This window comes from Rhamphochromis longiceps, linkage group LG6 (assembly GCF_057381845.1).
Source record: "Rhamphochromis longiceps isolate RC_006_pf linkage group LG6, R_longiceps_female_GT1.1, whole genome shotgun sequence".
In the NCBI taxonomy this organism is placed as follows: domain Eukaryota; kingdom Metazoa; phylum Chordata; class Actinopteri; order Cichliformes; family Cichlidae; genus Rhamphochromis; species Rhamphochromis longiceps.
The window spans coordinates 7,923,681-7,950,449 of NC_140562.1; the positions used below are offsets into that span (position 1 = coordinate 7,923,681).

At 41.4% G+C, this 26,769-nt stretch overlaps 1 protein-coding gene across 2 annotated transcripts in view; it reads right to left on the reverse strand.

Annotated features, from left to right (window-relative positions):
• Positions 1-16,437: 16,437 nt before the first annotated feature.
• Positions 16,438-26,769, reverse strand: part of LOC146667439 (heterogeneous nuclear ribonucleoprotein L-like) — a 47,874-nt gene continuing 37,542 nt past the window's right edge. The window contains exons 7-13 of one of the 2 annotated variants that reach the window (XM_085409135.1): positions 26,692-26,751; positions 26,328-26,563; positions 24,398-24,519; positions 21,817-22,015; positions 21,161-21,218; positions 20,925-21,023; positions 16,438-18,044 (exon numbers count right to left, since the gene is read on the reverse strand). In XM_085409135.1, coding sequence (XP_085265261.1) covers positions 17,989-18,044; positions 20,925-21,023; positions 21,161-21,218; positions 21,817-22,015; positions 24,398-24,519; positions 26,328-26,563; positions 26,692-26,751 — 830 coding nt within the window. In that variant the 3' untranslated portion in view covers positions 16,438-17,988. The remainder of the gene's footprint in view (positions 18,045-20,924; positions 21,024-21,160; positions 21,219-21,816; positions 22,016-24,397; positions 24,520-26,327; positions 26,564-26,691; positions 26,752-26,769) is intronic. The other variant, XM_085409136.1, reaches the window with a different exon arrangement.

Below are 26,769 nucleotides of genomic sequence, written 5' to 3' on the forward strand. Positions count from 1 at the left end.
TTTTGCTGGGATTGCGTAGCGCGGTTAAAGAAGACCTCGGGGTTTCCCCGGCTGAACTGGTCCTCGGCCAGCCTCTCCGGGTCCCCGGGGAATTCTTACCTGAGAGCCCTCCCCCATGTTTCGATACCTCTTTGTTGCCTTTTCGCCCCCGAAGAGACTCATTTCCTGTTCCTGGTCCTGTGCACCACTGCCTGCCTGACACTTTTGTTCCGAGTTCGTTGGACTCTGCTCGTTTCGTTTTCGTCAGGCACGATGCCCATAGGACTCTGCTGCGTCCACCATATGAGGGGCCATACAGGGTTCTTAAACCAGGCAACAAACATTTCATTTTGGACTTTGGCGGTCGGCAGGAAGTTGTCTCTGTTGACAGACTTAAGCCTGCACGTGTTATGCAATAGGATCAGGTGGTCCCGGCCCAGGCCCCTCGCCGCGGCCGCCCACCTGCCACCGGGCTGATGGATTCTGTTTTTTCCCCCAGGAGCGACCCAAAATCAACGGAGTCCGAGTCGTCTGCAGCTTTTTCTGACCGCCAGTGCCAGCCTCGCTCCCGGGCTGGGTTGCCCTCTGTCAGTTCCCCACCCCCCCAGTTCAGCCGTTCCGGCCGTTTGCTTAAGCCCCGGGTCCTGGACTAGTTCTGCTGGGTGTTCGGGGGGGGGGGGGGGGGGGGGGGGGCATGTGTGGTGGACCACTAGAGGGCTCCACTCACACCCAGTGTATAGGAAGTGTGTCCCTGTGTTTTGTGGCGCGATATGCGCAGTTGATGTTGGAGACAAATAAAGGAGTGAGGACTGAGAGCTCTGTGTCGTTGATGCTTACCGCCACAGTCTAAACAAAGCGCAAGCGAAAAGGGAGCGAAGGCACACACAACAGCCACCATTCATATTTGCTGTGTGGTCGGCTGCAGTGTTCGATCGCTCGACCGGCAAGAGAATAAGCTTGAAAAGGGTTTGTCTTTTCATTCTTTCCCAACCTGGAAGCAACATGAGGCAGCTTGTGTATCAATGTTACCAAACGAAGGCGTGTAGCCTGGATAGCAGCTGTGAGACGAGCTGATATCCAGTTCTCTTCCATCTCCAGATATCTGTTGGTGCTCCAGACATTTTCATTCCGGTAAGTTCTAAATATGTTCATATCACTCTTTATAGCCTATTCGTTTTATTTTCGATGCGCTCTGAGCTCATAGCAAATTAGAACAAACATCCTAATGAGTGATTTTGCAGAACTACCTTCTATTTATAGAGTTGCTAATTATTTGGCATTATTGCAGCAAACCAGCCTATGAAATGGATGAAACATCATGACTGGGTTCCAGCACTACACAAGGGACCTGCTTCAAACATACTACCATGCCAATCAGATTACTTCTTCCATGTAAGAGTGAAGAGGTGACCCTTCTGGATAAGATGGTGAAGGTTTGCTGCGTTTGGTGAACAGTGTGATAATAAAACCAGGGAAAATGAAACCTGCTCCTGTTAAATATTCTTAAGTCTTTTGCTGTATAAATAGCGATTTTTTTTCTCTCCAAAAGATACAGTAAATAAAGTAATGTTAGTAGTGGGTGATATCATGTAAACACTGTCATGATTTTATGTAAACATTTTGTCATTTGTAAACTATAAATGACATGGATTCTACACTGTAACGGATGTGATGTTCTATAAAGTGGTTTTAATAATAAAAAAAAAAAAGAGGCAAAAATTAGTTTGTTTCTTTATTTAACTTTTGAACAGTGGGACTCAGTCAGTACATATTCAGTAAATGCAAATTATTTACACGGCAGTGCACTACAGGCATAAATCTAGACCCCTAGATAAAACATTATGTCATTATAGCAGTGACAACTCCTCCACAGTAGCAGGTGGGATTTTTCTGTTTTGAGGACGGCTCCTTTTACCTTTCATTATGGATGTTCTGTTTATGTTTTGATCAAAAGCTTTTTTTTTTGGGCAGCTGAAGAGGAGAAGTCTATCTTATGGCCAACCACTGACTGTATCTTGGTCACATTACCCAGCAAAACCCAGTATGCAGGTTCATCTGTAACAGTCCTTGTGCCACGATCAACACTGTTGCTCCTACATTAAACCGAAGAGCAGGTACATGGGTGCAGGTCTCCGCGACTCCGGCCATACAGGTGCAGTGGGCGGCTTCAAACTTCCCTGTGATGCTCACCATGACCCAAGGCTGCAATGCTGGTTCATTCAGTCTTTGAGAGTGCAGGACCTGAAACACACACAGGCAAAGTGAATTTACAGACAAGAACTATGAGCCAAGGCCGACATAAATGTGTTTAATCGACTTTATCATAAATGTAACAAAGTGTTTAGAAAGTTAGCACATACATGTAATTTTTCATTTCTTTATGTGTCCATCTATAGAATGCTGCATGTTATAGTGTAAATCTGCCTGTTCTCTGTCATCACTTTAGAGATAGAGAAAGCATAAAGTGACAATTATGAATCACTTAATATGATAAGGAGATTCTGCAGGTCATTAATCATTGTATAAAACTAAAATAAAATGTCAAGCTCCTTTGACTATAATAAATATGAATAAATCATTGCAATTTCTTTAACCATAAAGAATAACTAAATCCTTCAGGACAAGGACGCGCTGACTCCACAGATAAGGTACAAAAATATGTCAGGCTACGTCAATAGCGGTTGGTCTTCAGGGTTTCTACTCCACGGCCGTATTTCATACGGGTCCACATTTCCAATGCACGCTATTTTCTGCAAGTACCGCCGCTTCGCCTCTGAACGAAATCGGTCTCTATGCAGTCCATTCTCTTTTGAGCTGCTTTTAAGCATCTTGTAATCGTCGTTCCAACACAGTGTGTTTGTTTTGATTCGTAGACCCCGAAAATGGTGCCGCGCTCCCACAATGCATTGCGGCGTGACGTCAACTCCAAAGCCCTAGCTCACGCTAGCTAACCAGCGAGCAGTTAAAAAGACAGCCGAAGCTGCACAAAACACCCACAAACTTATCTCACTACAACGTAGCGCGGAAAATATGACTCGCAGCTCGAGCTCTAGACAGCTGCTGTAACATAAGACTGACATCCAGCTAACCACAGCTAAAAAGATATTTAGAGAAAACTTACCGTTTCCTCAGGTTACACGAGCTGAGTTTTTTCACGCTGAAAAGTTGGTTTGTTTTGGCTCTCACTGAAGACACCGACGCTGAAGACATAGTTGTTCTTTTGTGCTGCTTTTAAGCGAAACATTCTTTGTATGTGAGGCCAAGGGTGTTCATCCTCTTCAGCTCTAGCGTAGACTCATGTTTTCATGTTCCTTCTTTCCGTGTGTCCGCTACTTTGAAACAGTGTTGCCAACTCCTCAGTAAGGAAAATCGCTATTGGTTGTCCTAAAAGTCGCTAGAAGTCGCTAAATGATGTCATCGCCTAATTTGCATAATTGGTCATGCTAATCTAATTGTAACTTATGTTGTTGGAGAGAGAAATAACATCGTGGAAGAGACATAAAGTGAGTTAAAAACGTCCTAAATGCATTTAGAGTTTATTTAGAACTACAAATTAAATTTCTTTTAGCAATTGTTTTTTTTTTTAATGTCACAATTCCAACCCTGCTCCTTTATCCGGGCTTGGACCGGTAAAAGTGACCCGAAATAGGCACTCTGGTGGAGTTACTTTGTGTGTGTGTGTTTATAAGTAGTTTTAAACCTTGTGATCCACAAAACAGCATAAGAGTAAAAGAGTAAAAGAAGAACTGACTGCGTTACAGCACCCGCTGCTTGTTGAGAGTAAAAGCGATACGCGCTATCACATCTTTTTTTAGCGACTTTTTTTAGAAAAAAAGTTGCTAAGGGGTCTGAAAACTCACTAAATATAGCGACAAAGTCGCTAAGTTGGCAACACTGCTTTGAAACGCTTGGGCCGCTCTGCCCGCCACAGTTTCAAACTGGTCATGTGACTGCATGGCCACATCTGATTGGTAAAAAAGTTACCGGAAACTCCACTGGCGGCATGTTATCTAATGTGTTAAACTAATTATTTTTTAAAAAGTAATGAGTCAAATCTTCCAAATGTAGCGGAGTAAAAGTACCGTTTCTTCTTCACAAATGTACTCAAGTAAAAGTAAAAAGTATCGTGCAAAAAAGGTACTTTAAAAGTAAATTTTTTTCAAAAACTTACTCAAGTAAATGTAACGGAGTAAATGTAACTCGTTACTACCCACCTCTGTCCAAAAAGTGATCAAGCAACATTGAATGTCATTGTTAGAAACTTAATAGCAAAAATTAACTTGTTTAGATCCTGATTTTTTTAATAGCTATCTTCAATTTTGAAGACCCTTTGAATGACATTCAGTTGTTGTTTCTTCTTGGTTAGCTGTTTAATTAAAATGTCTAAACTCTTTACAGGTTTTAAATTGTAATGCAGTGCTTTTCTGTTTTACGCGTACTATCAACCCTGTCTATGCTGCTACAGCATTCATTGAGGCCATTTTCTTTTTAAAGTGTTGTAATGCTTCGTATCTTGTCTTTTTAATATAAGCAAGCCCCTAAAAATAATCAGTGGTCACAGTCATCCTCTCTTTTTTGGGGCGGGGGGACTCACATGAACCAAAACATAACAAACTGGCGGGGACAGAAATACGTAGAAATGTACAGATTATGGACATTTTAATTTTAAAACTGTTTCAGAAGGTAGAGCTGATACAACTGAAGTCATTGCAAAGTTGAGTTTTCTTATCACTAGAGTACTTCAAATACGCCCAAATCATCCAAGCTTCAGCAGACTACATTGGATGCAGCTTGAAGAAGTGTACAAAAGCAGGACAAAGAACAACAAACCCCATAGTCAAGTGGATAGCTACAAACTGCATTGCTGAAGATGTCAGTGTGAGGAATGTTCTTAGAATAGTAACAAATGAAAGCATGTATGAGCCTCTCTCAAGACACACCATCACAATAAGAGTGTATACGTTGTATAAAAAGTGGAGCACTATGAAAGTGTCTGCTTTACAATGTGCACCAGCTGTTGCTCTCTCTGGAGATCAGTGGATGTTACTGGGTAACCATAATTACCCCGGAATTACAGTACAGTGGAACCCCGACTTACGAAAGGAAATCGTTCCAGAGGGTCTTTCATAAGTCAAAATTTTTGTAAATCAAAGCACCTTTTTCCATTTCCTTTTGAGTGAGGCGATGTTGGCTACATTATATTGATGAACAGTAGGGGTAAATGGACTGAATAAATGGACAACTGGTTTGGTGCTGGATAGCTCAGTAGGTAGAGTGGTGGCCCCATGATCGGAAGGTTGGGGTTCGAATCCACTGAACGGCTACTCTGAGGTACCCCTGAACAAGGTACCAACCCTACGCTCCACATTGACAGCCCATCCTCAACTTCTTTCACCGTGGCCTTAACTCCATTAATTTCAGCGTGCGCTGCTGCCGTGCTGTTAGTGATGTCATTTCTCACTTCTTGCACGTCAGCCCTAATGTTATCAAAATCTTCTTAAAGTGCATTTCTGAGTTCTTCTTTTAACACCGCACAGATATCCTCTTTGATGGATTGAAGAAGCTCCAATTTTAGGGCATCAGTATCCACAAAACGCCCATCGCTCTGCTGAGTCTGTTCCTCAGTGGCCTCAGAGCTGGGCGCTGCCCTTGGGTCATCATTGGTACTCTCGCCCGAGGGTGCGCCGGACCTAGTTGCCGTTCCTCCTGTGTACTTATATTTTCTTAGGTTAGATGCCATTTTGTCTCGAATAAAGCTGTAATATGATATATAAAACTGTTAACTTCCCCTGTAACATAAAATAAGACTTTGTAGGTTGAAAAAAATCTATTTTTGAAACTCTGTTAGCGGTTAGCCTTCAGAAACACGTCTTACTCCAATGCTGGCTTCGAATTAATAAGTAAATTTAATATAACAAACTTGTTTTTAAAAACCTCTGACTTTTGGAGAAAATGCGTTTGCAAGTTCCCCTTGCCTCGCACTGGATACTGTCTATTGGGAATCCTTTCTCTGTAAGTTATTTTATCTTCACTCAGTAGGGCTTTTACACTATAATCATGAAAGGTTGTGGTCAGGCACACTGCAGGCTCCCCCTGACCTGCTTTCATGTTTGTTGTGTGTCTTTAAAGTTGGTTTTGCTCACAATTTCCTCTGTCTTCACACCTGGATGGCAGTGTGGTTGACTCTTACATTATCTGATTTTCATTCTGTAAAAGAGAACAGGCTGAAATTAATGAGTTACAGTTGTCATACAAACAGACAGCTGCAACTGAAACCTGCCGCAAAACTGTTAACTGCCACTTACTTCCAGTTTTGAAATTAAGCTACATGTTTTGTTTGGTTTGCTGATCACATTATCGCCACTCAAAATTATAAAAAAAAAAAAAAAAAAAGGAAATTAAGCATAATTGTACTCTCCATAAAGGGACCTGTTTTTACATTGAATTACAGCTCAGCTAAATGACAGTTCCACTGTAACTTATTATTTGCAGACAAAGAAAGGTAAAAATGTTTATCTTGTGTATGTGGATAGTCACAATTTTTACGGTCTGAATTACTGATGAAAACTTAATCAGCTTCAGAGTCTTGAGTGATCAAATTCAAATTCAAATTTTATTTGTCACGTACACAGTCATACACAGTACGATATGCAGTGAAATGCTTGGACAACTGCTCGTGACCTAAAGAAAACAAAAAAAGGAAAAGGCTATGAATAAGATAAATATGAAAAATTGAAAAGGGAAATAAATATGAAAAATTAAAAAGGGTAAATTTTACTAGGAAGGAATAAAATATAAATTAAGGTTAAAAAGGAAATAACTGTACAACACAAATTAGAATGAAGGGTAAATTTAACTGGGAAAGAATAAGATAAAATATATAAATTAAAGTTGAAAATAAAATAACTGTACAACAAAATACACAATATAGAACTATATAAGAATGTATGAAGAAATATAAATAAATATATACACAATAACAGCAGCTGTACAAGTATTAACTGGAAATGAAGAATATAATGTCCAGTGTTGTGCAATCCACATTATGTCTTCTGCAGTGCAAATATGCTTAAAGTGATTTAAGTGATGAAGTGAAAACAATGTCCAGAAAGTCCAGTGTGTGTGTAAGAACTGTATGTGTGGGTCAGTACTGTGTGGTGGTGTGATTGAGAGACCGTATCGCCTGCGGGAAGAAGCTCCTCCTCAGTCTCTCTGTGTTGGTCTTCAGGGAGCGGAATCGCTTTCCTGACCTCAACAGAGAGAACAGTCCGTTGTTGGGATGGCTGAGGTCCTTCACGATCTTCCTGGCCTTGGTCCAGCACCGCCTGCTGTAGATTGAGTGCAGGTCAGGGAGCTCGGAGCGGATGGTGCGCTCAGCTGATCGCACAACCCTCTGTAGAGCTCGTCTGTCCTGCATGGTGCTGTTTCCGAACCAGGTTAAGATGTTTCCCGCCAGGATGCTCTCTATGGTGCACGAGTAAAAGTTCCTGAGCACCTTGGAGGGCAGTTGGAAGTCTCTCAAGCGTCTGAGGTGGTGGAGACGCTGACAGGCCTTTTTCACCACGGTGTTGATGTGACAGGACCATGACAAGTCCTGCGTGATGTGAACTCCGAGGTATTTGAAGCTGTCCACTCTCTCCACTGGGCACTCGTTGATGACGGGGGTCTGGTAGTTCCTCTCCTGCTTAGTGCTGAAGTCCACTATCAGCTCCTTTGTCTTACTGACGTTTAGAAGGAGGTTGTTCCTCTGGCACCAGTTCTCCAGATTCCTAATCTCCTTCAGGTAGGCCGTCTCGTTGTTATCAGAGATCAGGCCCACCACGACGGTGTCGTCAGCAAACTTGATGATGGTGGTGGAGCTGGTAGTGGCCACACAGTCATATGTGTACAAAGAGTACAGCAGGGGGCTCAGAACACACCCCTGGGGGGCTCCAGTGCTGAGAGTGGTGGAGGCTGAGACGTGTCCGCCCATCCTTACTGCCTGTTGGAGATCCACTGACACATAGATGAGCTGAGTCCCAGATGCTCCAGCTTGGTGGTGAGTGTGGAGGGAATTATGGTGTTAAATGCAGAGCTGTAGTCTATGAAGAGCATTTTAACATAATTCCCCCTTCTAGTGTCCAAGTGAGTGAGTGATGTGTGGAGGAGATGAGAGATGGCATCGTCTGTGGAACGATTTGGACGGTAAGCGAACTGTAGTGGGTCCAGTGTGTCTGGTAGTGAAGAAATGATGAAGTCTCTGACCAGGCGTTCAAAGCACTTCATCACTACTGAGGTGAGGGCTACAGGGCGATAGTCATTGAGAGAAGCAGGGTGGGGTTTCTTCGGGACAGGAACAATGATGGACTCTTTGAAGCATGTGGGGATCACCGATTGAGATAAAGAGATGTTGAATATCTCAGTGAACACAGGAGCTAGCTGGTATGCGCAGTCTCTTAGGATACGACCTGGGATGCCGTCTGGTCCTGCTGCTTTCCTGGTGTTCACTCTTTTGAAGGCTCTCCTTACTTCATGCTCGGAGATGACGAGCACGTTTCCGGTGCTGGCAGTATCTTCCTGTCTGCAGCCGTTAGCGCCGCTAACACTGGCATTGTTGGAGTCCTTAGCTGCAGCCTCGAAGCGAGCATAGAAAGTGTTCAGCTCGTCTGCCAGAGTCACGGCCGCGTTCGTCATACCAGTTGTTGGTGCTTTATAGTCCGTTATTGTCCTTAGTCCCCGCCACAGGCTCCTAGAGTCACTCTGTTGGTGTTGTGACTCTAGTTTCCTCCCGTAGCGCTGCTTCGCCTCTTTCACCGCCCTCCGCACGTTATATGACGCGGCTTTGTACGGGTCCATGTCCCCCGTCGCGAGTCCCGTGTTGTAGGCAGCGGTGCGGGATCTCAGAGCGTCGCGGATGGTTTTATCCACCCACGGCTTCTGGTTGGGAAACGTTGTGATAGTCTTTGTCTCCACGGTATCATCCGCTAGTTTCCCGATGAATCCCACAACCGCTTCCGTAAACACGTTGACATCATCATCGGAGCTGTTTCTGAACATGCCCCAGTCTGCGTCATCGAGTGCGTCCTGTAACGCGGCCACCGATTGATCCGTCCAGCGCGCGACCTTCCTCTGAACCGGAACTTCCTGTTTCAGCCTTTGTTTGTATTTTGGCATGAGGAAGATGGCGGCGTGATCAGATTTGCCAAACGGGGGGCGGGGTTGTGCCTTGTAGCCGTCCTTGACCGTAGTGTAGCAGTGGTCCAGTGTCCTTTCACCTCTGGTGGGGCAGGTGATGTGTTGATAAAAGTTCGGCGCTGCGCGTTTGAGGTTGGCGCTATTAAAGTCCCCCGTCACAATAAGCGCAGCGTCCCGGTGTTGTCTGGTGCTGTGTGAGTGCCTCATGCAGCTCGCATAAGGCGGTGACCATGTCCGCTTGTGGTGGAATATAAACGGCACTTATAATGACCGATGTAAATTCCCAAGGTAGATAAAAAGGACGACACATGATGGACAGTAGTTCCAGATTTGGTGTGCAGGAGCGTGTGAGAGGAACAACGTTCGCACTGTTGCACCAGTTGTTGTTCACCATTAAACACACGCCGCCTCCCCTTGACTTCCCCAAGTCCCGTGTCCTGTCCATGCGGTGAACCGAGAAGAACTCGGCCGGCTGGATGGCGTGGTCCGGCACCGCTGGGTTCAGCCATGTCTCGGTGAAGCAGAGGAGATTGCAGTCCCGAATGTCTCTCTGGAACTTTATCCTGGCCCTGAGGTCGTCAAGCTTGTTCTCCAGTGACTGGACGTTGGCGAGCAGGATGCTAGGCAGAGGTGTACGGTGTGCACAAGCTCTCAGCCTGTTCCTGACGCCGGCTCGCTTCCCTCTAGGCCGCCGCCGCTTCCCTTTGTTCTCCCTCAAGATCTCACTCGGCCAGCTCGGATCCGGAGTTAAAAACTTCGAATTGTGAGTATAATGTAGCACATCACCAATATGCAGCAGCATCCAGCTCACAGAAACTCTCAGGAGGTTCAAGTAGCCAGTCTGCTTGCACAACTCAATTGCTTATATATGATAAAAAAAAAAATGAGGAAAACCTTTTTCATTCTGGATATAAATTTTTTCTCATTAGTGAATATTTTAGAAAATGTTGTGACGATTTTAACCAAAATTAACACTATTTCAGCAACTCTAACTGATGATGCAATTTGAAGAATTAAGAAAGCAAAAGAAAAAACAAAACAAACAACAACCATAGTTTTCATTAGGCCAGCTCTGTCATTGGCCTAATGAAAGCTGTGAGCCTTGTTTGTGAACTCTGTTTAATGTGTGGAATTTATTTGGGTAGTGTTTAGTCGTGTTACTGCCCGTGAGGCTAGCTTTAACATCTACTCATACATGAGCAAGTTATTTTCGTATTGGTTATTTGCCTAGTGGTTCACTATCGCTTTCTGAGTTCTGAGTTTTTTCCTTTTTTCCTCCTTTTCCTTAACTGATCTCCCTTGTGAGCAATGTTCCCTCTAAGCTGCGCACGTGCGCAATTGTGCACTGCTGGCACGGTCTCTGCGCACAGAAAATCTGTGTTGCGCACAAAAAAAAAATCTAACCTGAATTGAAATTAAAATAAATACGTTAACAATTCTGTTTTGCAGTGTTAGTCAGTAAGTGACTGGCTGCTCCCGTATGGGATTAGAACGATGCCACCTTATCCCATAGCAATAATGCGATTCACATTTGTATATACGCAGCTAATCAACGTCGACAGGCTATGACAGCGTCCTTATGTGCCGACACCGGTGTTTTAGCTAGCAAAGCGGCGTGGCTGATGTGGAGTGAAGCCACGTTAATGACAACGTGTACAACCATTGAAGATGTGAGCAGGACAGACGGAACAATTGTGTTGCTAGGCCATGTAAAACCAGAGTTGTGATAAAAAATATATGCAATGTTTGTTTTTTTCCTGAATACTATCGTTGTTTATATTTACTGCGGGAAGAAATGGTAAAAACGGCATTTTATAAGGAAAATGCTCGAAAGCACTCTCCGCATGTCAGCAACCCCCCCCCCCCCCCCCCCCCAGCCTTTCCTATTGGTGGAAAAATGTACTATGTGGACCAATCAAAAAATGATATGGCAACATGGCATTTAGTTGTTTAGGAAGAGGGAAGTTTTAGGCGTTGCAGCAGTGTTTTGAGATGTGAGAGATTTGCGACGTTTAGCGCAAATCTTGTGTAGTGTGTAGTGTAGTCAATAGTTTTGTTGTGTGTGTCAGAACAATGAGGCGACTGCTGAATGTTACAGGTGTTACAGCAGTGATACATCTCCTGTTGTCAGGCCTGCAGGTATCAGGCTGTTGTTCTCCTTTATCTCATAATGGACAGAAATTACTTTTTGGAGTGGAACAAATAATTTGTGTGGCATCAAATTTGATGCAGAACAGCTGATTGTTCTGTAAATAGTTTGAAATGTTTATTTAAAAAAATGCCTTTGCTGCATTTGTAGGTAAACAGCTGCAAAAAACTTTGTTGTTTGCATAACTCAGTTACTTTTTTGAAGAAGTAACTATATAATTAATTGCCCAACATTGGTCATTATATACTGTATTTTGCAGATAGTTACAGGACTCTCTCCCAGACCACAGACTCATACTCATAATACAAGTCAGAGCTTTATAAAATAAAAAGAAAGTTGTGTTTTCAAAATCGGAGTTCAAGTTATTTTTACTTCCAACAGTGTTAACATACTACACAGGTCATGAACAAAATTTTTTTACATTTTCATTGTAAGTGGGATAAAGCAGTTAATTAAAAGTAGTCTAACATAAATGTAAATGCTGTAATTTGATTATTTTAATAAAACACGTAACCTGGATGGATTTGATGCTGGCGTGACCACAGTGCACACAACTGCTGTTGGTCCAAGGGACCGCTCAGGGAGTTTGTGTGTTCGCTCAGACACATGAAAAATTAGAGGGAACATTGCTTGTGAGGCTCTCGTTTATGTTACGTCCCATGTCCCCTGGCAGATCTGGGTCGTAACATAAGTGGGGGCTCGTCCAGGATACCTTTCGCAAAGTGATTCCCTGTTTCTAGAAATGTGAAAGTGTGTTTGCTTTAAAGTAGCCTTTTACGTTAGAGGTTAAGCGCTATGTTGGCTGCATTTTGTTTGGAGCACTTAAGCACTAGTTGCTGCAAGTGTGATTTGCTGCAAATTGTAGACCACTTTAAGCTGCTGGTCCCAAAAACAGTTTGTAAAAGTGAGTTAAAAGCCCTAGTAGTAGATAAGTTGGTGGAAGCTGGCCTGATTCAAGTACCTGATCTGGCTGAGGTCTCTGTTGGGCTGAGCCAAGCTGCTTGAGGAGGATCATAAGGATGGTTCCAGTATGGATGGTGAGGGCATGAGTGGGGGTAGATGCCGTGCAAGCTTCCTCTCTATGATCCACTCTCTTCTGGGAGAGGCTTCTGGGAAGGCCCAGGCCAGCAGAAGGCTGGAGATAGAGGCAGAAAAAGCTGGTATAAGCTTGAGCTGGAGTCCCAGCTACAAGCCTTATCTGCCTCTGCTGACTTTCCAGGTTCCATCTCCACGTCTGCTATAGCATTCGATGTCAGTAAGTGTATTTCTCTAGTGCTCGCTTTTAGGGAAGCTGAAGTTGATTCATACTTTGCACCATTTGAACGCCTTGCTAGTGCTTTGCAGTGGCCTATTGATATTTGGCCCCTTTTGTTGCAGTGCAAACTGTCTGGCAAAGCTCAAGAGGTGGTGGCCGCACTTCCTTTAAAGGAAAGCCTAATCCGAGTGTTAAAGCAGCTTTCTTGCAAGCTTATGAATTGGTCCCTTATAGGCAGAAGTTTCGACAGCAGAGGAAACTTTCAAACCTATGTGGAGTTTGCCAGAGAGAAGGGGATTCTCTTTGATAACTGGTGTCTTGCGTCGAAAGCCAGTGATTATGACTGCCTGCGAGAGGTAGTGTTGCTGGAAGACTTTAGAAAGCATTCCTGAATGTGTAGTTTTGTATTTAAATGATGTGATGTGCTCACCTGTAAGTCATCATTCCATGTCAATGAGAAGCACGTGTTAGCTCTGTGCAAGAGCTCCACGTGGCTAATACATCTGTAATTGTTTCAAGCATGTGGTAAGTGCTGATCAAGCCAGTAAAGAACAGCAAGCCTATTTTGTAGAACAGGATGTTTTAATGTCTCAGTGGTCTCCATCAAGTTTGGAAAGGGCAGACTGGAGTAAAGTTAGGCAGATTGTTATACCAACCATGTATAGACATAAAGTCCTGTCTCTTGCTCATGAAAGCCAGTGGTCTGGACACTTAGGTGTCACAAAAACATAACAGATTTTGTTAAAGCATTTGTGTGTGTGTGTGTGTGTGTGTGTGTGTGTGTGTGTGTGTGTGTGTGTGTGTGTGTGTGTGTGTGTGTTTATAATGTACAGGGCCTCAAATGGGTATTCTGCAATTGATACACCATTATTTTTACATATTCACTGGTATTTAGCCCACATGGGATGAATGTGCCACAGGGCTGTGGTACATCGAATAACCAGCAGATATCAGTACTTCCAAATCAGCTGTTGAACAGGGCTTCATGTAATCTGCCTTTTAGCAAAGCAATTAGCAAGGGCCCCTGGAGCATCGGTGAGGGGGTGGGGGAAAACGTTGGTGAGTCCTGAACAATTGCCTGGACGCCGAAACTCCTGGTAGCCAGGAGGATGCGATCCGTCTCTTCCGCAAGGGAGCGGTAATCCTTCGTGGCCAATAGCGGGGAGTTGGCAAGGCCAGCGCGCACTAGAGCCGGCAGCTGTCGGAGAAGGAGGTGGGTGAAGAGAAATCCTCCGTCAGCCGCGCCCGGGCCTGTTCGACGTGACCTGCATGGCACGTTTTACACTGCCATGCAGGTCACGTTTGTCCAATCTCGTCTTATTGTGGAGTTATGAACACTGACCTTAAGTAAGCAAGTAAGGCCTGCAGTTCTTTGGATGTTGTTCTGGGGTCTGTTGTGACCTCTTGGATGAGATGTCGCTGCACTCTTGGGGTAAGTTTGGTTGGCAGGCCACTCCTGCAAAGGTTCACCACTGTTTCTTGTTTTCGCCATTTTTATGGATCTTGTGCTCAGAGCTTGTTCTTGTGCTGCCATGATTAGTACCTCTGTGCTGTCTTTTAGTCCAGCTTTATCCAGCCACTGGTAGGACTTCTGGATGTCAGCCACTTCCTCTATCTGCCAGTGGTACATACTGTGCAGGGGCCTATCCTTCCATGATGGTTCCTCCTCTTCATTCTCTTGCTCCTCCTCCTGCTGCCCAAGGTATTCACTGAGGATGCGGTCCGTTCGGGCCATTTTCCTGATGTATTCGTTGATGTTTGTTGTCTCCTCCTGAACTGTGGTACTGACACTCACTACTCTCCGGCTTCCTTCCTTCCACTTAACATATTGTCTCAGGGTGCTGGACTTGGAGTGAAACCCTCCATACATGGTAAGGAGCTTCCTCGTCTTAGATTTCAGTGGCTTCGATCTCCTCCTTTGGCCAGCTTATTATTCCAGCAGGGTACATGATCACAGGCAGGGCATAGGGGCTGATAGCCTGGATCTTGTTCTTACCATTCAGCTGACTCCTCAGGACTTTCCTGACCTTCTGCAGGTCCTTGGTGGTTGCTGCTTTCCTGGCAGCCTCTTCATGGTTTCCATTTGCCTGTGTTGTTCGCCACAACACTAGTGTCGCTTCTGATGAAGGCTCTTAGGGTCCTGTTGATCTTGCACAGTTCTAAGCATTCATAGGCCTTCTTGTAATCCATCCAGCAGTGCACAGTCTTAGCTGGTATTCTTGCCATTTTTTTTGTAACCCCGCTCATGTATTGAGCCATGTGCATGCTCATCCTAGGTGATATGATGCCTGACAGGAGCTTCCATGTTCCAGCAGGTTATTGGGTGGATGGGACTGGTTCTATTCTGGCTGCTCGTGGAGTACAGTCAGCTTCTTCAGCCAGTAGGCATGAAACATGTTTTGGCCTGGTGATTTCCAACTCTTCATACTGGAGAATATCTCCCACTTGATGGTTACTGGAGCCTGTTCAGGGAGGTTGTTGTGGTCTGCACTTAGATCCACTAGCCACTAAGCATCCTGGGTTGCGTCCTTCTCAACCAGTTAGGGGGTTGCGTCCTTCTCCCATATGCTTCCAGTCCTTTTCCAGTCCAACCTTAGTGGTGCTGTTCTCATATTGTTCCCCACTGAGAGTACACCTTGGAACGATCATTGTTCTATCGCACTTGGGACTTGGTACCCAATCTCTGGTGGGCGTGATAAAATTTCCCCCCTGACCTGTAGTTCTGGCTGCTCGTTGCTGTAGCATTTGTGTTGTACCCCATCAATCTCTAGCCGTGAGAGCAGTTCCTTCTTCCGAATGTTGAAACACTGAGCTACTAGTTGTTGCGCCTTCAATCTGAATGTTTCAAAGATTCCATCGGGCCCTCATCCTATTCGTGTAACCCCTTCCGCTGGGGTTACTTGCGTAGCAGCTTCCAACAGAATGTTCAACAATATGATACAGCAGAAAGCAAAAATATTCAGTTCAACCACTAAGGGTTTACAAAATGCGTGTAAAAAAAAAAAAAAGCACACTCTATACAGATTTTAAAAAAAGAACAAAAAGACAAAAGATTAGAAAAAGAAAAAATATTAAAAAAATAGAAAAATAAATTGACCAATATTACAGGAAAATACTGGACAATAGCAAACACAATATTAAGGGAATATGGGGTATATTGAATATTATTATTAAACATATTTCTGCACAACAAAGTTATCCTCAGTATTTTATTGATAATGGCATCATAGAGGACAATGCTGCTGATGTAGTCAAGAGCTTCAACAGTTATTTTGTAAATGTTGGACCAAATCTGGCATAAAGAATTGCAGAGCCTCTGTTGACTCTATCTAAAGCCTGATTGATAGGAATCCTAACTCAATGTTCCTTACAGCATGGGAAGAATAAGAAATAACTCCTGTCATAAATAAGTGTAAATACAAATCCAAAATACTAAAATTCACTTATCTAGTTCATTTTCACACTGCACAAGTTGAATTGAAAGCCTTTCTTGTTATTATACATAGTATAACAAGATTTAAAACAGCTCTATAAAATTATGTTTAAAGCAATAACCAACCTACTTCCAGACAATATTCTAAAAGGGATGGGAAAATACAATCTGAGGAGGAAAATAAATGTAAAACATCCCTTTATCTGTACGGTTTTAAAAAGTTATTGCATCTTGTATGTGGAGTATACCTGTGGAAAAGACTGGGTAAAAAGATGAAGCAAAATCCCAGTATGACTGTTTAAAAAGAGCCACAAAAATATGTTTTTCACAAAGAAGAGGGAGTATGTAGGCTTGGACCTGGTGCTGTCACCCACTATTTGTGTGTGTGTGTGTGTGTGTGTGTGTGTGTGTGTGTGTGTGTGTGTGTGTGTGTGTGTGTGTGTGTGTGTGTGTGTGTGTGTGTGTAAACATATGTGTGTATACATATATGTATATATGAGCATGTATGTATTAAATATTTGTAAATATGCATAACTCTTAACAGTATATTGGGATAATAAAACCATGTAACAAATTGGAAGGATTTATGAAAGGATAGGGCATAAACAAGGAGAAAAAGGGATTGATTATTAGTAGAAATATTAGTGGGATTAAATAAGCTTATGCTTCTTCCTAGTCCTTTTTCAACATGTTATTTATTATGATTATCTTGTTTTCACTATGTTTTGTTTTGATTGTGTTCTTCATTGCTGTTATATTATTTTTTAACATGTACAAAAAAATCAGACATTTGGCTAAGTGGTAAAGTTAGCCTGATCCAGACATGTAGCAAAAATTATGTATGTATTTACATTGTGGGTTAGGTTTTTTAAAAACTTAGTTCATCAATCTTTAAATCTTCTGCCTGCTTTGGTGTCTTTGGTTTCAAACGATGCAGGAACGTAGAAACAAAATAAAAATTCATGTTCAACGCATTTTTAATGATTCTATCTTGCTGGTTGATTTCTGTTAGTTAACAGAAATCAATAGTTTTATTAACTCTGTTGCTGTTCAGCGTCCTTTCATAACACAAATACATCACAGCAAAAATTAATTAGTTTGGTTTAAGCAGTGTATTTAAGGTTTGATTCAAAAAGTTTGGAAGGCAGCATTAGACAACATTATCCAGGAAAAAGAAGGTATGCTATATAATCCAACAACTGGAAGTGCGAGCAGTACTCATCAACAACCATAAAGTGCATAAATGTTCCTGGGGTTAATGTTTTACTTATAGTGAACATAACACACAGTACTTTACAGCAGTTACACCCAGCACCTTCTTTACAAAATATTATTTACATTTTGATGATGGGAAGAGTAAATACAACATCAGGGCGCTCACAGTAATAGTAAAAGCAGATATTTGTTTTTTTAAACAGACATGAATTTATTAGTTGAAGTTGCTGTTTAGCTTTAAAGAACTACCAAATGAGTTCAGCAGTGGTTTAGTGGTTTTGGAACAAACTGTATTTTTGATTTAATATAAGTTTATTAAAAGGCTTTTTTCATATTTTTAAGTTGAGGCAAAAGTTTGATGCAGGTGGGCTTTAATAATGATATAAGCTCTCTATATTTTCTCTTTAATTACACAAATAAAACAAGGTTGTTATCATCATTTGTCTTTGGACTGAACACAGAACTAAGACAAATGTTTCTAATTGCTTCCCATTAGATTTTTCCTAGTGTACTCCATTTTAAGCCCCTGTAAGGAATTTAACTAATTCAAACACTTTACATTCAAACAAATTACACCGAAACTATGAGATGAAATATTAACAAATGTTAACAAAGAAAAGTCTGGCTCGATTATCTAATTTTCAAGAGTGTCACTTATTTAGTTTATTGCTAAAATCTTTTTTTCTACATTGACCACACAGCAATCATCCATTGAAAAAGTAGAATTGTTTCAAGGAACAAATAAACTCTTTTCCAGTTTGTCCGGGCCATCTTGTTTCTGGGTCACAGATGGGAGGAGGTGGAGAAGCAGAGCTTCAGGGTGAAAGGGCTGGAGCTATCTGCAGGTTGGAGAAAAGATGTTGACTTTATTGTGAAAGACCACTCCTGACATTCAGTTTAACATCACAAACATATGAGACACTTTGTCCTGAAGTTTGAATAATGCTTATCTGTTTGATGGCGTTCTAATTTCTTTACTTAATTTTTTTTACCCAACCTATGTAAAGCCTCATATAATAGTGAACACAAGCTGTTGCTTGTCCAATCTCATATGAGAGGCTGCACTCTGCACTGACCATGCTGAAAGAAAGGGGAACTGAACAAAACATTATACCTTATGTTAGAGTGATTAGGACCTTGAAACCCATTCATCTTGTCTGTTAACGTCATCCTTCGTTCTAGGTAACTAGTCTTAATTTGTCTTATCTATTTTTTCTAACTTGAAGACAAAATAATTAATTCTGATTGTTGTAATTATCCTATTTCAGTAATTATTTTATATTATATGTATGTATATATATATATATATATATATATATATATATATATATATATATATATATATATATATATATATATATATATATATATAAAAAAACACCCAGCACGCCCCTGCGGGCGGTTTATCCTTCAAGCTCGGGTCCTCTACCAGAGGCCTGGGAGCTTGAGGGTCCTGCGCAGTATCTTAGCTGTTCCCAGGACTGCGCTCTTCTGGACAGAGATCTCCGATGTTATTCCCGGGATCTGCTGGAGCCACTCGCCTAGCTTGGGAGTCACCGCACCTATATATATATATATATATATATATATATATATATATATATATATATATATATATATATATATATATATATATATATATATATATATATATATATATTAGGGGTGCAACGATATTCGTATCGATATTGAACCGTTCGATACAGTGCTTTCGGTTCGGTACGCATATGTATCGAACAATACAACATTTGTAATTTATTTTATCAACTTTCCTTCTGACGATGCTGTCTGTGTTGAGCGCTCAGTGAATCTGCGTTCGACTACTCCGCCTAGGCTGCACTGTCGAGCGCAGATCCACTGAGCGCTCAACACAGACAGCATAGTCCGAAGGAAGAGCGCAGGGCACCTCCCCCACCCTCCCCCACCCTCATTCAGATCTGGCGTTTGGAATTATTTTGGTTTTCATGTGACGTATGACCCTGAAGGTAAGCGAGTCATGGACTAAAGTAAAACAGTATGTTGGATGTGCCATGCAATGCTCAATTACATGGGTGGGAACTAGTGTGTTAGAGCAGTTAGCTCGTTAACGTGTTGGCCGTCTAGCCCCATGCACGGGGCGATCGGCGGTAGCTCGTTAACGGAGATTTGCCGTGTTGTGGCGTTAACGTCATTTCAACGAGATTAACCTGAAAGCACTAGTGGGAACACAACGAATATGACTGCACATTTACGCCGACATCATCCTAGTGCAAAGACAAAAACAACAAGCATGCTACTAACTTTAGCCGAGTCATTTAGACAGCTGTTAGCACATGATTCTCCTTATGCTGCTGAGAATATAGCCCAGAAGAAGCGGATAGTATAGCTTTTATTTTGGAAAGAGACATTTCTCTGTAATAAACTATTTTTTCCAAAGATGAGTGATTCCTCAATCAGATACAGGGCTTGCAATATCGCTAGCCCGACGTCCTGGGGCTAGCGATTTTTTTCAGTCGGGCTACCAAAATCTATCTCTTCCCTGCCCGTCGGGCTATTGTAGGAAAAATATATGTCAATGCTTTTGCATTCTTTCAGAAATGTAGCTGGGTAATTATGTCATTGGCATCGGTGAGCCACTGTCAATATGTGACATATTGAAATCGCGTTTGAATTTGCGCTTGTTTTTTTGCTTTCACTTTGCAATCGTGCGAACTGTGTATAGAGAGCGACAGCACTGATCTGTGAGTGATGATAATTTGTGCACCAATTCCTCTGACATCGTCTTATTAATCGTTAGCTTACTACGCAAACATGACAAGTGAAATCTCCCGCAGCAAGCTTAAACATGTGAGAGGTTGATCGCGCAGAGAATCGCTGAGCTTATGTGAGTGCGTGTGTAAAAGCAGCAGGATATATATTTTAGTTCTGCTGAGCCAAATAAGACAGGTCAGGGTGAAGAAGTGACAGCCAAAGAAAAGCTTACCACAAAACGGAGAAGTTATGACAAATCAGACTATAAGGCAAAAAGAAAGTGCAGCTTTATGGTTTCATGGACAAAAGAATTTTTGTGGCTGCAATATGACGAGCTAAATAACCAGGGCTGCACATAAGTGGTCCGCAGGTGCGCATTCGCTGTCAAAATAAAAAACACGCACAAGGGTTAGGGTTAAATTTAAAAACTGTACTTTTGAGTTAAAATATATATTTATAATTTTAATAAATGACAAATTAAAAAGGCATGAACATTTTTTTTGTATCGAAAAAATATCGAACCGTGACACCAAAGTATCGAACCGAACCGAACCGTGAATTTTGTGTATCGTTGCACCCCTAATATATATATATATATATATATATATATATATATATATATATAAATATATATATATATATTTTTTTTTTACTATAATAAGCTGTGTCTTGTCATCCTCTTTCCCCTTGTCCTGTGTCACAACAGAGTGTGACACAGGACACTGACAGTGTGGTCTTCCTAGTAACTCTAGTGATCTTCCTTGTGGTTAATAATTTTCAGTTTACCCTTTTGAATTTATGTTTCTTCTTGATTATTGGTACCAGCCGATAAACATTCTGCTTTAAGTCTGACTCAGTCATCCTCTGCATGTCTTGGACCCTCTTTCTCACTTTCTGAAGCAATATCAGAACATGTCTTTAGCAACTGGTTTCACAGGGACTGCCAGCAACCTGCTGTCAGCAGTTCTGAGAATCATTTGAATACTTACTGGGTATTCGGATCTGGTGGTGGTTGAGGACTGTCAGAGCCTCCACAGCTTCAGTCTTACTGTCAAACTCCAACAGACCAGACAGTGTCTTTGAGCTGGCTGCTTAGAGGAAGAGGAAGATGGGGGAAAGACGGAAATGTTTATAACAACAAAAACCACACGTGTACACACTGAATGATATCTCCTGATACCTGGACCTGAGGAGTTATTATCGCTGCTTAATTGGTTAAACTTACGTTTGGCATCAAAAACCTTGAACTTAGAGAATGCTGAAATGTTGTATTCAGTACAGAGCTGTTGGCAAGAAAGATAGAAAAGCATTTTTAAAAGCAATTCCTGCATTTTCTTTTGTTAATATAAAACCAAACTAAAACTTGACAAAAAGTGTTGGTTTTCAATGTTGGTTGTCACTGCTAAAAATAAGTTTACAGTAGTGATCTTAAGACCACAGGCAAAACTGAGTAACTTGAAGATTAAATCTCCCTGAACAAGGTTATTATGATGGTATACTAGGTTTATTGACACCTTAAAATGTCAAGATGTACCGTGTGTAAAATCAAAACATTTACAAAGTTTAATTTACTGTTTATTTTATTTTATATAGTAACAAGTCTATTCCATCTATTTATTCCATAGTAATTATTTGTTGTCTATTCTGTTACGTACACTGAGCAGAAAGAAAATAACTTGAGCCCATTTCTTTCTATGTGTGAATAAAGATGCTTCCAAACAAACAACCAACATACCACTCCTTATCTTTGATCTACTTAGAAAGTTCAAGGCGTGCCACAGTGGAGCGCATACTTGTCTACTTAGAAAGCTCACTTGGAGTAGACATTCAGTCTAGCATTTCTCCATTGAAATAATAAGTCTCATGCAGGTGTGGCCTTGCCTTTTGCAACTGGTGTTGATTGAGGTTTGGTGGGGCATTGTAGAAGTGCAGCACAGTGGCGGGTGGCTGGATGATGTTCCTGCTGCTCTGTGCACTGCTGAAGCGGTTGTTCCTTGTTAGACTAAAGTCCTGGTAGCTGCAGGTGCCGTCACCCAGCTCAAAGACCTGACTGGGAATCACAGCCTGTTGCTTGGACACACTGAGCAGGGTCAGATAAAGGGATGTGTGATAGACAAAGTATTGTAAGGACATGTTATCAGTGTGAGCCAAAATCCTATGCGTCAGTCTGCTTGTTAAGGCTTTTTCTACTTTCTGTACAGTATGATTTCATGGAGGGGGGATACCTTACCAATCAGAAGAGAGTTGGCTTAACATTAAAAAAGTGAACTCAAGTGGCTTGTTTCAGGTAATGGATAAAATAGATCTCCTTTAAGTTCTGGGCAGATAGTCACTGACTGAAGTAATGAAAAAATACAATAATGCAGTATTTCTACAAATTTGCAAAGGCTGGAACAGCCCAACATATTTTATAAAAAAAAAATAGAGGCTAACTGCTGTTATTTATGTAAAATACAAGTGACAGCTTGTAGGAATTTTCAGTCCTTGGAGAGTTCTTGGATATCAGGTCTTAAAAAAAAATGTGTTCCTTTCCTTTATTTAAACATGCACGTTTCTTCTCAGTTTTGACCTATGATCATGACATGAATATCACTAGAGCCAATGTCAGCGTCATGTACTTTTAGGTAGCAGTTAAGATATTTTGTTATCCGGTCGTTAAGTCTGACGTCACTAGCCGTGTCTGGGCCTAAACTCCGCTGCAGGTCCATATATCAAACGATCACTGTGGCATTACTGAGAGTTGAAAAACTGTCTAAAGTCTTTCATCTTTAATAAAAATGATCAGCGTTCTGCTCTACCAGGTGTAACAATTGAGTTTAACATCCAGGCATCCATGAAAACGGAATTTATGACATTTAACGGAGTTAGAAGTTAGCAGGGAGTTAGCTCGCTAGCTTCTATCTAAATACAATATAGCATGTCCTGACCAGAGATGGGCAGGACATGAGATGATTACAGGATATGTAATCCAATTACTTTTTTCAAGTAACGAGTAGAAAAAGGGATTACTATTGCAAAAACGGTAATTAGATTACTGTTACTTTGCCGTAGGAACTCTGCGTTACTGCGTTACTAAAACCGTGATTTTTTTGCGAGAATGTCTCATGACAGTGACGTAAGCAAGTGCGTCGTTCGTGACAACAGCTGTGTGCAGATCAACAATATCGAGTGCGGGAGAGAGTATGAGCGTGCAGCGTTTAAAGCGTGGAAGTACTGACCTTACTTTAAGTTTGATTCCATAAAAAGTGACAAAAACATTAGTGTCCGTTGTGCGTGGGAAGAAAACTTCTATTTACAGCAAAAAAAACCCTAAACTTCCAAGTGAGCACCGAGTGCGCTACAACGTAATGGGAAATTCACAGAGAAACTCACGGATTCTTCAACTGACCGCTGCGGCACACCTGCACCAGAGCACACCTCCGCCTACCCCACTCCTGCTATACAGGTGAAAATAGAGCAAAAGGACCGCTAGTCTTTGACTTTATTTATTTTCTGCTGTGTTTTACTTGCATCTATTTGAAAGAGTGAGTTTAAACACAAAAATTTTTTTGCTTGATGCATAAAGTTAAAAGATTAAAACTAATAAAACAAGTTTTAAAAAGGGACTTTTCCATTTGATTACATTTTGTATGATGGATTATGTAGAAAAAGTAGAATTGGGCTGAAAGATCTATCGCTTTATTACCTATTCAGGTTGTAAATCGTGTTTTTAAAAAGTAACTAAGTAACTATGTAATGAATTACTTTTGAAAATAAGTAATCAGTAAAGTAACGGGATTACTTTTTTGGGGAGTAATCAGTAATTAGTTACTGATTACTTTTTTCAAGTAACTTGACCAACACTGGTCCTGACTGCGGGGTTTTGGAAACAAATTAAAACGTACAGCTCTGTTATCACTTCCAACATAAATGAAGAAGATATACTAGCTGGTATATAATGATGTGTTACGTGACCGCTAGCGACACAGCTATGTTAGCCTAATATAAACAAGCTAACTTTTTTTCCACTCGATAAAAGTTAACGTGAGTGTTCTCGGTGGTCAGGAACAAATGTAAACGCATGGCAGGATGCTGTAAAAGGACCAAACTTCAGCCAGGAGAACAACTGAGATAATCCATCCACAATACGAGGTTAGTCATTCATATACTGCTGCATGGGCTGGGCTGTAGTTACATCCTAAGGTTTTAAAAACTGAGCTTAAATAAATGATTAGCGATAATAAAAGCCGAGGGAGGTCAACAGTGATCACTGACTGTTTTAGGAGTTTTTTGAGATTAAATAGAAGAAAATACAAAACATTAAACATGTTAACAACACAAAAGCCATATTAAACGCAGACTACTTTAGGCCCGGAAGTAGGATTCGTCACGTCATCACTTAACGACCGGATAGACTACATCAGACTCCCTACCACAAACCCCAAGTGTCTTCAAGTCTGAAGCATGCATATTTAGTGCTTACCAGACGTTGAATTTCTTGCCAAATACTTTGATACCATTTAGGTGAGTCACAGCTCGGTCCACAGCATACTCATCACCCATCTCTACCAATGCTGTGCCTGGAATGCTTTTCATGAACTTCACCTGCAAACACAGAAGATATTTTCTTTAGCTGAAGAGCTACCATTTTGCAGCATGGTAGCTGCCGATAACTGCAGTATTTATTTATTTTGCATGAGTGTCACCATCCCCTTAACCCTGCCCCTACTCTCTCTACTGCAATTTTTAAAATCATTAATATTGAAACTAAAATATATTCACTTGCTCTGAATATAAAAAGCCATGGGTCACAGGAGAGATGAGATGTTGATTAGCGCAGGCTTGAAATTACATGCTATTGATGCCCAAATCACCCACCCAAACAAACAGTGGATGCAGCTTGAAGGAGAAGCACAGTGAAGTGGATAGCTACAAACTGCAGGCTAATTAGTGTTGTTGAAGACGTGTAAGAAATCAGTACTTCAACTTTTACTCGAGTAGTTTTTAACAGTAGTATTTGCATAGTACAGAATGTCTGTACTTTTGCCAACTCTGCAAAAGACCTTTTAAGATAGAAGCTACTCGCTTTTCTTTAAATGGCAGGTCAGTTGCTCTTTTTTTTTTTTTTTAAAGTAGTCCATTTCCATTTTAACTGCCTTACTAATTCATACAATTACAGAGCACCATTCCTCCTTAGCAAACCATTTATGAATGCAGATATTATTATGATAATGATAATAAATATGATTGTGATTATAAACAGCAATGATGCTGTTGCAGTGATAGCTGTACATAGTGAGCAGTGAGTATAGCAGTGACAGTAGTACATGGTGTAACAGTAACAGATGGATAAACATATGTACATTTATAAATGACATACTGAGGAGGTGTAAAGAAATATGTACATGATGACTTAAGGACTTTCTAATACCGTACTAATGCTTAATAGTGGGACATTTTTATAAAGTGCCACCAATACAGTAAATGAACTTCGTAGACAGCTAATCTGTGGCTGTAAAAAAAATTTGAATGCATACCTTATTTCTCAGTACACCATCTGGGGGAACACCTCTTTAATGAATGAATGAATTAATACATGCATGGTTAAGGCATACATGAGAAGTTAATACAGATTGATGATGGTCCATGAGATTTGGCTTGTTTGTTTTTTCTTTTTTTATTAAGTTCGAACTGGCCCTGTGTTCACTGCCTGGCACTGAGGAACCCAACTTGCATTTGATCTCTACAGTCTAGGCAAAGGCACCCTGACTATCCATAGGTATTGAAATTAAATCCTTCACCCATTGTTGGACCCTACACTGGAGTATGGGTCGTAGGTTGGTCTTGGTTCAAAACAATGCCTGCTCTCATATGGCCAGAGTAAACAGGGAGTTCCTAAAGGACACCTCTGTGGCATTATGTTTTGGTCCATTTGACACGTCCCAGGTTGCACCTCAGACTGTTCAGAAGCTCAATGATGTCCTGGTCCAAACGTGGGAGGAGATTCCCCAGGACAACATCCATTGTCTCTTTAGGAGAATGCTCCAACATTGTCAGGCATGTATACAAGCACATGGGGGTCATACAAACTACTGAGTGCCATTTTGAGTTGCTACAAAATGGACTAGTGTGCTGCATCTTTTTTCACATTTTCATTCTGTAAGCTGCTAATTTTCATTTCCATCCAATGATGTGGCATCCTTTTGTTTTAGTCTAGCTATCCAGAATTATTTTTTTCCATTGAGATCTGATGTTTTCTTTTTTTGAGCACTGTAAAAATAAACTAAATCATACATACCTAGAACATAAGTTATGATTAAGATTTATTAAAAGAAAATTATAGGAACTATTGTACAATATATGTATTTTCATATCAACATGACCTCTAAAAGTCAGAGAGGATCCTTACACACCTTCTCGACATTGCCGTAGAGACAGAAGAGGTTGAAAATACGGCTGCAGTTCATCTTAACAGGATGGAGACCGCTCACCATGGTGACAGAGCTAGTAATGCTTTTGCCAAGGAAAGAGGAAGAGAATGTGGGGGAGGTCTTCTGGAGTAGCGGGTAAGAGATCCTCTCCTGCACCTCCTCGCTGTACCTCCAGTTCTGGCTTTTAGCAGGTAGAGGCAAGAGGGGCCAGTGTGTACCTGCAAAGATACGCACAGATACTCAGGGGATATTATGTGGTACAGTGGACTCACAGTAATTGCAGTGGAACAAGTGGAAGAGATAACATATTGGCAGCTAGACAGGGAGGGATGAAGACAGACAGTACCACCTCCGTTAGATGGATGCTCTCCCAATATGGCATGACGTTGTCTCCCCTTCCCCCGCTCTGTAACAAACAAACAAA